This window comes from Barbus barbus (assembly GCF_936440315.1).
Source record: "Barbus barbus genome assembly, chromosome: 1".
Taxonomy (NCBI): domain Eukaryota; kingdom Metazoa; phylum Chordata; class Actinopteri; order Cypriniformes; family Cyprinidae; genus Barbus; species Barbus barbus.
In genome coordinates this window covers 20469042-20486983 of record NC_136729.1, presented here as the reverse complement: position 1 = coordinate 20486983, position 17942 = coordinate 20469042, and the positions used below count along the sequence as shown (strand labels likewise).

The 17942-nt window shown below is 37.7% G+C and overlaps 1 protein-coding gene across 1 annotated transcript in view; it reads left to right on the top strand.

The window, feature by feature from the left end:
• LOC306871930 (MAP kinase-activating death domain protein-like) overlaps positions 1-17064 on the top strand; it is a 43333-nt gene extending 26269 nt beyond the window's left edge. Inside the window, 14 exon segments of the mRNA XM_079420198.1 lie at positions 2773-2873; positions 3006-3089; positions 4144-4302; positions 4405-4522; positions 5665-5785; positions 6124-6229; positions 6585-6695; positions 6792-6899; positions 7017-7181; positions 7354-7426; positions 8058-8164; positions 10463-10532; positions 13710-13756; positions 15239-17064. Coding sequence (XP_079276324.1) covers positions 2773-2873; positions 3006-3089; positions 4144-4302; positions 4405-4522; positions 5665-5785; positions 6124-6229; positions 6585-6695; positions 6792-6899; positions 7017-7181; positions 7354-7426; positions 8058-8164; positions 10463-10532; positions 13710-13756; positions 15239-15352 — 1484 coding nt within the window. The 3' untranslated portion in view covers positions 15353-17064.
• Positions 17065-17942: the final 878 nt, after the last annotated feature.

Below are 17942 nucleotides of genomic sequence, written 5' to 3'. Positions count from 1 at the left end.
CTTCCAAAAACAGCTCCAAATTCTCCAGGTCAGTAGCTTTTGGAGCCAACAAATATTTTAAGGTGGCACTGGTTGGTGTAGACACATTAGTGGAATATTGTGATGGTTATGAACCCAATTTATGTAGACTTCTTCTGGAATGTTCAACATGTGTTTTTTTCAAATCCTGTATGCCAGTCCCAACTCCCCTTAAATCCATTGGATGCATGTTAGTGAAAGACCTGCAGCTCTATGTAGCTAAGAGTGATATAGTGGGGTGGTGAAGGTCTTGGACTGTACCACTACTCTCTTTAAAAGGGTCCTGAGCTGTTTCCTCCCCTGTTAACAGTCCTATGATGAGCCCTAAATCTAACCACAGATGTCTGGCTTGTGGATTTTTAGGCCCAGGCCTCTGATTGGCGGTGATATCTGGGTCTGTGTACAGGGGACCGTTCACCCTCTCCAAAGCCTAACCCTCATAACCTTGCCTTGTCTGTCCTTTGGTAATAATGCACCTGCAATTCTACGGAATGTCTTTGAGACTGCACCCCCTGCTTTTGCAACACCTCATTTCACCCACCAGGCTGATTTGTCGTCCTCATCTCACAACTTTTGCATCTCCCAGGCCATCCACCCTCGCCTTGGAGAGCCATTGCCCATTATGGATGACAAGAATGGGGAAAGAAAACCAAGGCATGAGGCTGATTTTGTGAAATTCATCATTTTGGCTCTTCAGGAACAGGGTCGCAGAGCTTAGGATGTTTTGTAATGGGACCCCATTAGCTTTAAACGATTAGATGGTTTTACATGATGTCAGATCCTTCATTTAGCTTGCATATGGCTGTGTGATCATTGCAAAACATCCTTGTTTTGGAAAATGAGATTTTGCACTTGTTCAGTTTTATTTATTGATTTTTTTTTATTATTATTTTTCTTTCTCTTTATAAAAAAAAAAGAAAAGAAGCTCATCCTCCATATCTGACAATTCAACCGGCTCTCTGATTCTCTCTCTGTCTTTCTCTCCTTGCTTGCAATGCATCTTGGGTAGAATTGTGGAGCAAGAACCAGGATAACAGAAAGCAAAAAGCTTTGGAAAAAGAACAGCGTAAGATCACTTCCCTAAGCACCCAATTAGACTTTCCTTTGCAGAACTGCAAAACAGGGACTTTCTACCTGCACCTGTCCTCTTCCCTTAAACCACTTTCTATTGTGGGGAGAAGCAGAATTTGCCCCCAAATATTCAAATACTTTTCAAAAAGCCCATTTAGACATGTGGCCCAAACATTATTCCAAGGAATAAATTGCATTTATTTAAAAGGAGCAAGGCATATAGATGCAAAGTTAAAAATTGCAATCCATCCAAAGTCAATATTGAGGTATAAAATAAGCCCTGTACACATACAGATTTAAATCCTATTGAAATGAAATCAGTATTTGGGCCATTATTTCTAAGTGTGCAAATCTGACTCTTGACTAGGGATGTGCATTTTGGTCATTTTGACAGCTTGAGTACTTGACACATATCAGCTTGGGCTACTTGAGAACTCTGGGTGGGCAATGAGCAGAATGTCAGAAGGCCTTCTTTTGCCATTGTATCACATCATTGTTTTTTAGCGTGTCACACCATGAGCAGAGTGTTTTTTATGATTTGTCGTCATTTTTTTTTTTTGTCTAGTTTAGCTCCTGTAAAAAATACATTGCAAGACCCCTGCGCTAGAATGTGTCCCAGTGTATACACTCAGTGTGATGAGAGCCGTTTCTCATGTGGACTGAAAGTCAGCCTCCATGTGTAGGTGGCATCCAATCATAGCAATCACAAAATGGATAATTTATTAACCAGTGCTATCTCTTCATAGTACTCAGGTACTAATGCCCATCCCTACTCTTGACTGGTTTGCTCTGTTTTTAACTTGGCAACTTTTCTTGAAAGCATTCACATTTGTTTGACCACGATGAAATAGATTTCTCAAATGAACCTGTTTTTTTTTTTTTTTACTTTCTACATTTATTTAATTTTTCATTTCTGTCAGGTCATGTAAATAAATGTAAATTTGTAGCACAGCTCTATTTACAGTTATGTCTTAACTGAACACAGGCATGTGTCGTCTTTGGTTTCCTACCTCCTTTTAATTAATTATCTTACTTTTTGATGCAAGTATGACATATGAGATAAACTACATCATCCCACATTTCAGTTACTTCTTTCAGTTGAGTAGTGAAAGAATTTCAAAGAATCTTGTTAGACCACATGCATCTCTGAAGAAAATGCTGTTGTTAAGCTTTAGTAGCTTTAGATTTTTTTTTTTGTTGTTGTTGTCGTTTTATTATTTTTTGGTTCTTGATGCCTCATACATTGCAGCGTAATCAATTTTAACCAAGTTAGGGTTTGCAATCACAATATTAGTTTCTTCATTTAAGAAGCAGTGAGTGCGCTAGTTGTAGCTGAAGCTTCCTCCTGTCTGATTGATTGACTGTGTTTGCCTGCATGTGTGACTGCTTCTGTCTGTGTGTCTGTGATACCTAGTGCTACTGTGAACTGATCTGGTCCACTGTCAGCTGATCTGCTTCTGTGAGTTTCCCCGATATGACCGCAAGCATCATTCGTTTCTCTCTACCTGACCTGCGTAGTCTAATGAGTGGCAGCCAGCTGAATGGCATTATTCCCCTCGGTGATATCGATAACTGTCACTCTCCAGAACAGAGATGGCTTCAGCTTGCTGTTAGTCATGTGACGTCCCAGAATGCTTTGCAGAGAGTTAATGGATGGAAGAGCTGATTATGTGTTTTCTACAGGGGCTGATGGAGCAAAACAGCGTCTGGAAGGTGGAGACATTGAGGAAAAGAAATCACAGATCAGTGCTGACAGTGGCCTCAGTGTAACGTCTGGCTCACAGGTGGGTTTTAACCTAATATCACGAAATAAATCTTAAAACTTTGACTATTTTATTTTGAAATTTATTGTATGTAAAAATACCTGTACATATTGTTTTTTTCATCTTTGTTCTCCTTGCTTGTCCCTTCTGCAGAAGAGTGATACAGAGTCCCTGGCGAGCTCCGAGCCTCCTGCTCTGACGAGAAGCACCAGCCAGGACTCAGAGGCTAGCACAGTGGTAGGGCATGGCCATTACAGAGACACTGCTATCCTTTCCCTAAAATACCATACAGATCATATGTAGTTCCCCCAGACAGTTTTGTTTCACAGGTTTTACAGACTTTATTTATTTCTATTTTGTATTATAGACAAGTGTGTTACTTTCTGTTTGTGTTTATGTATAGTTTACTAAAAAATAAAAATTCTCTTCTATAGACCACAAAATTAGATTTTAGGCAGAATGTTCTCACTGACCATAACAGTAGTCCATACGACTCGTGAATGCAATATTCCAAGAGTTCTAAATGTAATATCTAATATCCTGTGAATAAATTATGTAGGAATTTAGGATTCAGTCTGTCCACAAAAGACTTGGAATACAGCTCAAGCTTGGAGGTTTTAGTCATTTGAGTCACTTTCAATTTAAACACTACCGTTAAAAAGTTTGGGGTCAATAAATTTGGTGGAGTTTGTTTTTTGTGAAAGAAATTCATACTTTTATTAAAAAAGGATGCATTTAATTGGTCTATAATGAAAGTAAATAAATGTATAAGTTACTTAAGATTTAAGTTTCAAATATGTGCTGTTCTTTTGAACATTATTCTTATCAAAGAACAATAATAAGAAATGATTCTTGAGCACCCAATCAGCATATTAGAATGATTTCTGAAGAATGGAGTGACACTGAAGACTGGAGTAATGGCTGCTGAAAATTCAGCTTTGCCATCACAGGAATAAATTACATTTTAAAATATATTAAATTAGAAGTCTGTTATTTTAAATTGTAATAATATTTCACAGTATTGCTGTTGTTATTATATTTTGATCAAATAATTGCAGCCTTGAGTACCAGACTTTTCTCAAAGAGTATTAAAAATATCTTAACAATTCCAAACTTTTAAATATTAGTGTGAAACAATTCTGCTTAATTTCATCTTGCAGAAAAATCTAAAATCATGCAGATTTTAAACAACATTTAGAGTTTTCATTTTACAGTGAACTATCCCATTAAGTAGCTGCATAACCCCTCTTGTTTGTTGTGCTGTTGCTGATCTCTGACATTGGATCTGAAGGTGAGTAACAGCTCAGGTGAGACGCTGGGTGCAGACAGTGACCTGAGCAGCACTGCTGGAGACGGCCTGACAGGAAGACACGCTCAACATCTCAATCTGTCCCGTGGCACACTGTCTGACAGCGAGATTGAGACCAACCCTGCGACCAGCTCTGTGTTTGTGGGTATTTCTCTCTGTTTTAGTCATCGGATTCGCCGCAACCAATCAAATGAAAGATAATAAAATAATGAATATGGACAATTGTCAATGTCACACATATAGGGCAAGACTCATAAGCTGAAGCCAGGAGTGAAGGAACCTGTTGGTGTTAATAAGGGAGCACCAGCTCCACCCCTCGAGGATGTTAGCATGAGGATCTATCTGTGTGAGGGGCTGCTGGGTAAGAGTTGATCCTCTTCCTTAATCCATTCAACATTCCTTTCCTTCCATTCATTTTGTTTCCTTTTTTCTTCTCTTCCTTCATGTCCGTTCTCACTGCTTTAGTAATAAACTCTGGCATATTTTTTAATGTCTGTGTTCATTAAAATGATGAGGTATTTCCAAAAGTTGTCTCTGTTGGTCTTCCATAACCTCAGCATTTTCAAATTGTAATAACATGTCTGCCGCTCAAAACAATGATTGCAACAGTTTATTCTGTAAACCCTGATTATATTCTGACCATTAGAGCTTTGTAAAGTGTTCTGCTAATTTGCTGTTTTTCTGTTTGGCTCCAAATATGTCCTCATATTAACCAGCGTGTGATGAATTATTGGTTTGCATACCTCTGACAGCACACTGCTTTGCTTCTAACACTAACACTTTCTTTGCCTTTTGCTCTGCGGCCACCTCCTTTTCCCTCTCTCTCCTTTTTCTTTTTCTCCTTCCGTTTAATGCAACGAAGGGCGAGATAAGAGCTCAGTTTGGGACCAACTGGAGGATGCTGCCATGGAAACCTTTTCTCTGAGTATGGCTGAACTCTGCCTTTGACCTTTGGGATGTGTGTATTTTGGGATTGTGAAGTTGTGGTATTAGACACTACATGCCTTCCCTCACATCCATACTTTGACTGTGTTTAAGTCTTGTATGGAGCATGTAGGGTGTTTTTTTCTAAGAAATGAAATATATTTGAATGTATAGGTGTGTGCATGATACTGTTTTGCATGAAGAGAGAATTCAAATACACAAGCCAGACAGATCAGATAAGCCAACTTTATTTTGTAATTGAATGTGTTTGTGTGAAATCGAGGGTTGACAAAAGCTGCTTGAATGGGAATGCTGAAAAAATAAGCAGATGTATGGAGGCGTGTGTTATCTTTGTGTTAAAATTAATTTCATAAGGTTTGATAGCAAGCTCTATTTATTACAGCATGCTGTGCAGTTACTTTGGGTGCTTGATGTCTCTTTCTGTTAACGTATGGAGGACGTTTTATTTTAATACTCATTTATTCTAATAAATAATAATAATAAGTGTTTTATGCTGGTGTGTTGAGTAGAAATACTGTTTTACTCAAGTTAAGAGTGAAAATGTGTGCATGTGTGTAGGTAAGGAGCGTTCTACTCTGTGGGATCAAGTGCAGTTCTGGGAGGATGCCTTCCTGGATGCCGTTATGTTGGAAAGGGAAGGTATGGGGATGGATCAGGGACCACAAGAAATGATTGACAGGTTAGTATGTTCTTTTAGTGCCTTCATAAGTGTTCATACCGAACCGAAACCAACACCGAATGAAATGGAAAAACATCCGCATAATTAGTCGAGGATGAATGTCTTTAATGCATAATCCTCTGATTTCAAAAGTTTACATACTTTACTGATTGCATATTAGTTGTTCACATGCTTGTATACAAATTGCACCCATCAGACCGTGCTGAAATGCCTTTCCAGGAGATCATATTGGAATGGTTTAAGCTAGAAGCTATTTAGTCATGCTAGGATTCAGATGTAAACTTTGCTGTTGTGTTTGTATTATGTTGTCCAAATACGACTGTGCTGTGGTCTCTCAGGTATCTGTCTCTGGGAGAGCATGACCGCAAGAGACTGGAGGACGATGAGGACAGACTACTGGCCACTCTCCTGCATAACATGATCGCCTACATGCTGATGATAAAGGTAGACGCATATATATTTAAGTGAATATTGAGATTTTTAAAGTGTAGTTGTGACATATATTCAGCCGTTCAGTGTTACTAAATTATATTTATGTAAGTATACATGCACTAGCATTCGACAGTTTGGTGTCAGCAATATTTTTTTAAAGAAATCAATACTTTTATTTGGCAAGGATGCATCAATTAGATCAAAAGTGACAGTAAAGGCATTTCTAATGTTATAAAAGTTTATGGTTCAAATAAATAATGTTCTTTTGAACTTTCTGTTCATTAAAGACTACTGGGAAAAAAGTAGTACTGTACGCCCTCCACAAAAATATTAACTAAAATTAATATTAAATCTTACTCTTCTCTAGGTCAATAAAAATGACATCAGGAAGAAGGTACGGCGTCTTATGGGGAAATCTCACATTGGCCTCACACACAGTCAAGAGGTCAATGAAGTCCTGGACCGCCTCGCACATTTGGTGAGAGCCGGTTAAATGAAGAGTTACAGCTATTGCGTGAAAACCAGTAGCCAAATCAGGTGATGAGTGAATGATTAATCATTTGTTTTGTTGCAGAGTGGCCGGGAGCTTCCCATCAGGCCAAGTGGCAGCCGGCACATTAAGAAGCAGACATTCGTCGTGCATGCTGGGACTGATACAACTGGTGATATATTTTTCATGGAGGTATGGGTTTTGTGAGTCTGTGTGCCTTCTCTTTATTCCATATAACAAGTCTGCATGAAATCCAAATTGTATAAATGAGCATTCATTCCTTCTTTCCTCATCCTTGTGTGTGTTTAGGTGTGTGACGACTGCATAGTCTTGCGCAGTAACATCGGCACAGTCTATGAGCGCTGGTGGTATGAGAAGCTCATAAATATGACCTACTGTCCCAAGACCAAAGTGTTGTGTCTGTGGAGGAGGAACGGTCAAGAAACACAGCTTAACAAGTTCTACACCAAGAAGGTAGGACACACATCGATGTAAAGGCATACTGTAGTACACACACCACATACTTAAAAAATGTGACAGTCTCATTCTCAATTCACAAATTTTATATTGTTTCAGTACAGTCAGTGGAAATTGGAATCAGTCACTGTACTTCTCTTTCTCTGTTCCTGTGTGTTTGCTTGTCAAGTGTCGGGAACTGTACTACTGTGTTAAAGACAGCATGGAGCGTGCTGCCGCACGACAACAGAGCATCAAACCAGGTAAATTGTGCATCGTTGCACACAACCATTCAAGAGTTTTAGGTTTGTAGTTTTTTAGTTTTTTATAATTTTGGGGGAAAAAAGCCTCTTAGGCGCGCTTATTTGATCAGTAAACTGTTTTCTATTTGAATCCATTTTAAAATGTAATTTATTCCTTGATGCATGGCAAAGCTAAATTTTCAGCAGTCATTACTCCAGTCTTCAGTGTCACATGATCCTTCAGAAATCATTCTAATATGCTGATTTAGTACTCAAGAAATATTTATTATCATTCTTATTATTATCACGGCTGAAAAACAGTTGTGCTGCTTAATATTTTTGTTGAAACCATGAGACATTTTTAGAATTTTTGAAGAAATCTTTACAATCGCTTGTAAACAATTTATTGTGTCCTTTCTGAATAAAAACTATCAATTCGTACTGACCCCAAACTGTTGAACTGTAGTGCATGGGTTTGTAGGGTTAAATTAAGCTACAATGGACTGCTTTTGGCAGTCATCTAAATGAAAGTGGCCCAATTTACTCCTTGTATTATTTTATATATAATATCCCGCTTCTTGTTGTTGGAATAAACTAAGTTTTTTTTTTTTTTTCATTTCTCACTGCTATTTGCATTTTGTCATGTGTGTAGGTCCAGAGCTGGGAGGCGAGTTTCCAGTACAGGACATGAAAACAGGGGAGGGTGGTCTCCTTCAGGTCACGCTGGAAGGCATCAACCTCAAATTTATGCATAGCCAGGTAGGAGGTGTTGGCTTTATCACAACCATGACGAAGTGCTTGCCAGATTCAATACCACCCTTCCTCTCATTCTCATTCCATCCAATCCTGTTTCTCTTTTCTGCCACTTCTCGTCTGTATTCATCTCATCATCTCTCCAAGTCTCTTTTCCTTCCTCTCACTCTTTCTTTCTATTTGTGCCTGTCTTCCTTTGAGAATTTTTTTGGAACAACTGACAAAATAACAAGAAAATGCGCTAAAAAGTTACATAATCAATGTATGAAGCATTTGTTTTGATATTAGAATTTAAAATAAATTAAAATATGGAAAAAGTCTAAGTGTTGTTCCTAAAGAATCTCAAAGAGGAATAGCTGTTTTCTTTTTTCGTTGTTGTCCTTTGTTGTTTGGCTGGATGTTTATTTTTGGGTTGCATAATCACAAGCAGAGATTTACTTTTTCAAATGTCAGAACATTCCACCTGCTGTGTGTGTTAGTATGACGTGTTAATGGTCACGACGCCCAGCTCTGGTCCTTACGGTTTGTGAGTGTTGGTGTGATGTCGGTTTGTTGTGGTGTGCCAGAGGTAAGATGTAGATCCTTGTGCAAAACATATTCAAAATGTACAAAATACATTGTTGGGGAGATTGAAATAATACATTTTCTATTTAAAACCCATTTTAAAACCACTTTAGTGAGTTTTCATTCTAATACATTTAATTAACCAACTATATAAACATATGCTTTAAACTGACTCTAATGGGAGACAATCAGGTAATAGTTTTTAATAATACATATTTTATATATTCTACTTGAAGTGATTAAGACTGGAAAAGATCTGGAAAAGACTGGACCAATTATGCAAACCTTAACGAAGTAATTTTTTTATTTTTTTATTTCCAACATATGTCTTTTTCCTTGGTTATCTTAGGTTAGTCAAATGGTCACCGAAACTGTTCCGCAGAAGAAAGAGCTGGAATGACAGGCTTGGAACTAGATGAGCTTGACTAAATAATAACAAAATATTGCGATAAATTGAGGACATGGGTGCCTCGCTGTGGTCACTAGTCAATTACTTGATCTTTTAAAGAGTGCTAACGAGTAAAATGTCAGCAGAAGTTAAGTGCTACTGAAACTGTAAAAACTCATGTAGTGTAGTTGTGTGTGTTGTAATGGTTTTGGCACTGTTCTGTTTTGGCTGTAGGCATGTGTGAGGGAGCTGGTCCTCATTGCTGGTGGAGGAGGCATGGAGGGTAATGGGGTGGGAACACATCAGGGATTCAAAACTAATGTAAACATAATGGAAGATATTAACAGCTTATGTGCAAAGACTTTGTTCCTTCTGGATGGAATCAGCGGTTGTAGTTTAATACCGTAAGGGTGGGCTCGTAGCACCAGAGGGTGTTTTGTGCTCTTTTTGTCCAATAATAATCCAAACCGTTTCTCTCCCATGCTCTCTCCCCCTGCAAGGAGCGGAAGGTACACAACCTCTGCAGTCTTTGCTTTTTAGTGTACCATTTTTCATTTACTTTTTCTTTCTTTTCCTTGTACTATAGCTTTTCTGGCAGACGCCACTTTTTGTGTGCTTATTTTTTGATGTCTTTTGTATTATTTTCTTGTATTGTTTGGTTTCTTTTTGGTTTGTGTGTCTGTCTTTTTTTCTGATGATGGAATTTTCCATGGATGTCTTTGCATGGGCCCTTTCACCACGTAGGGGATCAGTGCCATGATTTCGTTCCCACTTTTGGTGCAAATGGTCACAGCTGAAGGGTTTATATTAGCTCTTTAGTCTTAAGTTCTTCAAAAATACATCTGTTATGCAAGTCTCCAAGTGCCTCAAGAACACGTCATAATCGAATAGTGTTGAACGAAGGCAGTTCTCCTTTTGGCTGGATAAGTATTGTATAGTGATTCTTTTGAAAGCGAGACTCTCCTAAGAGCTATGGTGTTGACTTGATTAATTTAATACAGTTTAAAAATGACAAAAAAATATAGATCTGATGTTATTTTTACTCTCAAGAAGATGAAGACCCTTAATGCTGCTCAGGTGTTGAAACTTTCACGGCTCTCCATTTGCGTCACTGGCCCATGTAATCCTGTCAACATGGAAACTTCTCTTTCTGTGCAGTCATATTTTAGTTCTGATAGCTTTTCAAAAGCTTGCTTATCATGTTCTTTCTTCGTTTCTCCCTAGTTTACAGTTACTAACTGTCCAGATTGTCATCTCTTCAAAAAATACTTTTTTTGTTTTCCCACAAGTGTGTGATTGAGTTGGTAACAGTGTGTCCTGTTGTTTTTTTGTTTGTTTTTGTTTGTTTTTAGGTTTTCATAGAGCTGAGTCACATTAAAAAGTGCAATACAGTGAAAGGAGTCTTTGTCCTGGAGGAGTTTGGTAATTACCCCCATTTTGATTCTAGGCCTGTACGTGACACAGCAATAACCCAGTCACATGAAGAGCAGAGAAGTTATCATGTTGAGTACTGTTAGATGTGGCGATCTGAACAACTGTTAGAGCTTTAGGAGCAAAGGCTATATATAAGCCAGCAGGACCGTTGTTTTTAGCTGTTGTTCCTGTAATGCACAGTCTATGAATGATGTTACATGAAACATAACGCCCAAAATGAACCAGATCTGCCTGCAGAATCCTGTTCCCCTTGGACCCAAAGCCATTCTATTGGCTGAGACAGTGGAGTAGTAATTATTAATATTATATTAATGTTAGAGTTAGAGTATTAACACCAAAGATTATATATTTAAGTATTAATGCTCATTACCTCCATTTGTACTTTGCCATCTAGAAATGCTCGCTTAACATTAATCTGTAAAAAAAACTAATTGTAATATAAATTTAATAAAATATTAAATGTGATCTTTAAACATAAATACATTCACTATCAATTGAATCAGCTCCATTTGAGATTATAGTTGTTTCCTTTGATACATCTTTTGGAGGAGGAGTCATAGGTTTTCATCAAGAATACTGCTTTAAGTGATGCTTCAACTAAAATTGTCAGTCTCCAGAATAGAAGTCTTTATAGAGTTAGAGAATACAAACCCGATTCCAAAAAGGTTGGGGCACTGTACAAATTACAAATAAAAAAGCAATGCAATAATTTACAAATCTCATAAACTTATATTTTATTCACAATAGAATATAGATAACATATCAAATGTTGAAAGTGAGACATTTTTGAAATGTCATGCCAAATACTGGCTCATTTTGGATTTCATGAGAGCTACACATTCCAAAAAAGTTGGGACAGGTAGCAATAAGAGGCAGGAAAAGTTAAATGTACATATAAGGAACAGCTGGAGGACCAATTTGCAACTTATTAGGTCAATTGGCAACATGATTGGGTATAAAAAGAGCCTCTCAGAGTGGCAGTGTCTCTCAGAAGTCAAGATGGCAAGAGGATCACCAATTCCCCCAATGCTGTGGCGAAAAATAGTGGAGCAATATCAGAAAGGAGTTTCTCAGAGAAAAATTTGAAGAGTTTGAAGCTATCATCATCTACAGTGCATAATATCATCCAAAGATTCAGAGAATCTGGAACAATCTCTGTGCGTAAGGGTCAAGGCCAGAAAACCATACTGGATGCCCGTGATCTTCAGGCCCTTAGACGGCACTGCATCACATACAGGAATGCTACTGTAATGGAAATCACAACATGGGCTCAGGAATACTTCTAGAAAACATTGTCGGTGAACACAATCCACCATGCCATTCGCTGTTGCCGGCTAAAACTCTATAGGTCAAAAAAGAAGCCATATCTAAACATGATCCAGAAGCGAAGGCGTTTTCTCTGGGCCAAGGCTTATTTAAAATGGACTGTGGCAAAGTGGAAAACTGTTCTGTGGTCAGACGAATCAAAATTTGAAGTTCTTTTTGGAAAATTGGGACGCCATGTCATCCGGACTAAAGAGGACAAGGACAACCCAAGTTGTTATCAGCGCTCAGTTCAGAAGCCTGCATCTCTGATGGTATGGGGTTGCATGAGTGCGTGTGGCATGGGCAGCTTACACATCTGGAAAGGCACCATCAGTGCTGAAAGGTATATCCAAGTTCTAGAACAACATATGCTCCCATCCAGACGTTGTCTCTTTCAGGGAAGACCTTGCATTTTCCAACATGACAATGCCAGACCACATACTGCATCAATTACAACATCATGGCTGCGTAGGAGGATCCGGGTACTGAAATGGCCAGCCTGCAGTCCAGATATTTCACCCATAGAAAACATTTGGCGCATCATAAAGAGGAAGTCTTTATGTCTAAGACAGTCTTTAAGTCTAAGACAGTTGAGCAACTAGAAGCCTGTATCAGACAAGAATGGGACAACATTCCTATTCCTAAACTTGAGCAACTTGTCTCCTCAGTCCCCAGACGTTTGCAGACTGTCATAAAAATAGGAGGGGATGCCACACAGTGGTAAACATGACCTTGTCCCAACTTTTTTGAGATGCGTTGATGCCATGAAATTTAAAATAAACATATTTTTCCCTTAAAATTATACATTTTCTCAGTTTAAACATTTGATATGTCATCTATGTCGTATTCTGAATAAAATATTGAAATTTGAAACTTCCACATCATTGCATTCTGTTTTTATTCACAATTTGTACAGTGTCCCAACTTTTTTGGAATCGGGTTTGTAACTAAACCATGAAGAGATTTTAGAGACCGGTGCTTTTGGAGATATGTACAATGAAGGGTGGTGCAGTGTACTGTATGAAGTCTCTTCTGTAGTCATAGAGTCGGCTCTAGACTGGGTTAGTGCTGTGTCTTTGTGCTTCCTTTTTGTAATCCGCCCCTCATCTTTGCTGCTATGAAAACCTTCATTCTCCAGCAGGTAAAGTGCTGTCACCTTTATCTTCTTCTCTTTCTTAACCTGTCCTCCTCATTTAACTCTACATCTGCCATCATCTCTCATACATCCCTTTTCACCACTAATGGCTGTCGACTGCTCATCTGCACTGCACTGCCAGATGATGTCAGATGTCGCTTCTCCTACACTCGAGTTTATACACTCATGCCTGTAGTAAAAGTCATTCCATAAGTGATGCAAAAACCCAGCAGACCCAGGATTTCCTTTCAAATTTAACTTTCAATGATATTCCCTTTCTTGCTTTCTCTCTCTCTCTCTCTCTCTCTCTCTCTCTCTGATTTCTCCTTCTATCCCCCACCACTTTGTATCTTTTTTCCTCTGGCTTTCTTTCTGCTCCTTGAGCCTGCCTTGATTCAGTTCCCCATTGCATAAGAGTTTCTCAGTCTTGTGGGAAACGTCTACTGATGATAAATCCTGTTCAGTCATATGATCTTTGAGTGCTGCTCCTCTGCTGCAAGATTCAGTGCTCTGTAGCTCTGTCTGAAATGTGCAGGGGTCAGATATAGATTATTAATATTCATTTGTCATGGGCCGTATGTATGCCTCCCCTCTTGTCTCTCTCTCTCTCTGTCTCTATCACTCTTTCTTTCTCGCGGTTTCTGCCCCTTGCCCTTGAATATTTTATATTTGTTATTCCACTTCTGTTTAACTTTTTATTTTGTGTTTTGCACTGGGATTTGCAGTTCCTGAAACTAAAGAAGTGGTGATCCATAAGTACAAGACTCCTATGGTAAGATTTCAGTATTCATAAAGTACAACACAGTAGAGCTGGGTATCAATACAGATGTCCAGATTCAATTAACAGGCTCTTAACTTGTTGCAGTATCTGATTTCAATGTTTTTAAATATTCCAATAGTCAATATGTTTAAATATCATTAAAGTAATTGTTTTATGAGTAAGGCTACACTACGAGCGAAGTCACATCTTGTAAGATTGACACTGTTATTGAACAGAACTGAATCAATACTGAACTGATTCAAGTTGAATAACAGACAACTTTTTTCCCTTTTGGGGAATTGCTTATAGCAGAATTGAATTGATGATCTTCATTTATTTATCTGACCTGAACAAACGCTGAACTGACTTGAGCTAAATAATTAGACTATTGTCTTTTGCTGCTGCTGCTTTACAGCAGAACCTGGATTTTTGCCATAGTTGAGTTTGCATAATTGATTTTCCTGTTCATCACTATAAAGCTGCTATGATCCAATCTGTATTTTACAAAGCGTTGACTTGATTTGACTATACTAATCCAGCTTTATGTTTCTGATTAAAAAGTAGGGATGCACCGAGACCACTTTTTCCAGACCTGGCCGATACCGATACTTTTCTTTTTGGTACCTGCCGATACCGAGTACCGTATTCATTGCATGTATAATTTTTTTTAAATACTGGGTATACAGAAACCCAAAAGAATATGTATAATGTTCGTTGGCTTAGTTCATTTAGCAAATAGATATTTCCTTCAGATATTTTCGCACTTAATTATTCCAATTAAAATATATTCTACAAGCTTTTGTTTCTTTCACTATTTTTTTTTTTTGCCCTATGGCACTTTATATTTAAGTTAATAGCACATTAGGCTCAGTACTGTAATCACAAGACTTTTTCCTGTTATAATGCAAGGAATCACTTTTTATGTATAAATCTTGTAAAAGCGATGAACATATTTTCTGAAACATAAGTCGCATTTTTTATCATCTCGACAAGCTTGCGCATTTGTGCCGACACACCCTCAATCAACTCAGCATGCTTTGCTTATCAGCTCACGCACATCAGCTATACAGGTGTGAATATTGAATGTTTAACATTATATTAATTACATGTACTTCATAGATATCGTTAATCTCTATTAACTCTATTAATCTCTATTAAGGATCGGATCAATACCGATACCAGTATTGGAGAGACTTGGTGTTGTTTCAAAACTAAGGGAAATATATATCGGCATTGGCTATCAGCCAAAATTATTTGAAAAATATCGGAAATCGGCAAAAATCTAATATCGTGCATCCCTAATTTTACAGTGTGACACTAATGAAAAGTAGTACAGAAAATACCGATATAGAAGAAGAAAAAACATGCTTGGGATTTTAAGAATGACGTTCAAATAACGATTGCAGTTAACCAGGAAATCAATCTTTTTACCCAGCCCTACAATATGGTATAGAGCGATGTGTTTTTTTATGTTAACTGTTCTGTCTTGAACAGGCACACCAGATCTGTTACTCGGTGCTCTGCCTCTTCTCCTACATGGCAGCGGTCAAGGGGAAAGAGTCAGAGGGCAAGCCCAAGATGCTGTCCCCACGTCCACTACCAAGCTAGCACACTTCTCTCCTATGTTTACTTCAACCCTTCAGCTCCTGAACTCCTTGCAATACTACTCCTGTTCAATACAAGCTGACACTCCTGCCAAGCTCCTTTTAAAGACCTCTGCTCTTGTACCGATTCAAATGTAGATGCATTCACATATTCAACACATTCGTCCTAAAAGAAACAACCTGTTCATATAATGTATCTGATATAATATTCCAGTCCTTGGACACTAAATTGCTGGCATTTCACTCTCATAATATGGACCAACCAGAAGAACAGACTTTGACTACTATCGGTTGACGTCCTCACATTTGTACACTTTTATTTATTTCAATAAGAGGCATTTTGTTGCATGCAGGTCCCATGCGCAGCTCTTGCGAGTTGGTGCTGGCATGCAGACATGAGGCAAACGTCTTTCCCCTCTTCAACCCCCTCTGATATCAGTCAACAGGCTGTGTATTTAATATTTATGTGCTAAGTTGTACTGTAAATTCCAGTCTGTTCTGTGTGTGGTGGGTGAAATGTTCAAGTCTTTGCAATCTAGACCTGCCACGTATGAGGGGTTTGCCTTAACTGTCCATGACGGAGCAGCTGTCCCATTCGTAAATGTTCCATTCGCCCTCCTCCACCTGCTGTAAGTGGTCTAAGGTCTGTGTATCTCTTTAGCTCAAAAGGCTCAAACTGCTGTACTAGTTCTGCTGTAAAGTTCCCTGTCTGTGAACTGCTGTGTTAAATTTGCATGTCACTGGAAAAAAAAAATGAATATTTAAAAAAGGAATCTGTACATCTCTGAAGCAATGCTGAAAAAGCAACTAAAATGTTTAGGAAAAACTGTAGTTTGTTTTCTAGACGTGCAATACTGTCACTAGTGGGTACCAAGAACAAGTCCAGTCATGTCCTCAGAGTTCATCCACTGTCCTCCTGTGTTCATAATGAGGAGACCAGAGAGCAGATCAGGCATCATGTTTTCTGTTCATTTGTTGTCATTATTTTGACACAGCAATGAAAAAAGGCATTATTAATCTATAAGGTATAATTAATATATTAAGGCATTATTAATCCATAAGACAGCTGCATTTGTTTAAATAGTGATGGAAAAGTCTCATGTCCAAAATGTCCTGTTTGAAGTGTCCTCTTCCTGTTTGTTGTGTGTGTGTGTGTGTGTGTGTGTGTGTGTGTGTGTGTGTGTGTGTGTCTATGGGATTGTGTGTATTTGTGTTAGAAACACAGATGGCAAGAGATTGTGTCTGTTCATAGAGGTGCAGATTTTCTCTTTCATCTTTTTGACTACTAGATTTGGCAGTACAGCTGTCACATTTACATATTTTAATGTTATTTTATGTTTTGCTCACATTTTTAATAATTTAAATGTATGAAGTGTTATTTTGCATCTCCAATAAATTCAGTTGTTGAAAGCAGACTGTAAATTGACTTGAGCCCACTCAATATTGGTTTAGAGATGTAAATAGCACAAAACTGATTTCCCAGAGTCCAAGTCTCCCAAAACGGATGTTTTGAGTTGGACAGTGGATCAGGTCTGTTGTTTGAAAGTGTGAGAGAGATACAGTTGCACATTATTTGGGCTTTCATTTTAGTCTGTATTGTTTAGAACAAGAGGGAAAGGAAAAAATAGAGACATGGATGTAAATATTTCAGCATTTAAAAATATTTATAGAACCTGTACAGCTTTGGCAATATGAAAATAAAAGATGTCCAACCCGATTCTGTGACTGTGCATATTGTTACTGCATGAATTACAATTGTTATTCAGTGGTCACATAATTTTTTTTATTATTAAGGAATTATATTTGCCTCTTGAATTTTTTTCTGAAAAAATTAAACTGTTTATTTAGCTTTTAAAAAGCCATTTGTCAAATACTTTAATTGGATAACTTACTTTAAAATCATCAAATATAAATTCAAAAACTGTCCCAGCAGATGTATAACCACAGCACGTTAGTTTTTGTGTAAGTGCATGAATGAAAAAGAAATGTGACAACTCTGTATATTACAAATGTATTTTATTGGCATTTTTGAAAAAAAAAAAGAATCCCTGTCAGAGTCCTCCTAAATCATTGCAACACTTCAGCTCAAGCATATATATATATATTTCTTTTTTTATAAACATTGCATTGTTACGTGGAGGCCCATCCAAAAAAGCTCACTGGAGGTGTTCAAAATTTTTAAATATCATTGTGTATTTACAAAAATAAATGAGGCTATAGCATGTTTGCAACTAATTTACTAATTAGAGTCATTAGCCACATGAGCTATATTTGCATTGTTGCTGCATTAGGACAAATTGGCCAGTATTTCTTTCTTTAAAAATGTCATATTTGAGGCCTTTCAAGTATCAAAGAGCTTAATGTCTACTGCACGTGACAATCAGTATTCAAGTACTGATGAACTATCCAATCTCCATACAGTATATCAAAACAGAGACCCTTTGTTTTGGACATCAGCTTATAAAAAATGTTGTACCACTAGAAACATTTTTCTCTTTAAGAGTCAATATCTCATCATTGGCCGAACTACTATTTACAATAGAAGCAACTATAAATTGAATGGTTCATTAGAGAATAAAAGGGGAAACTACTAA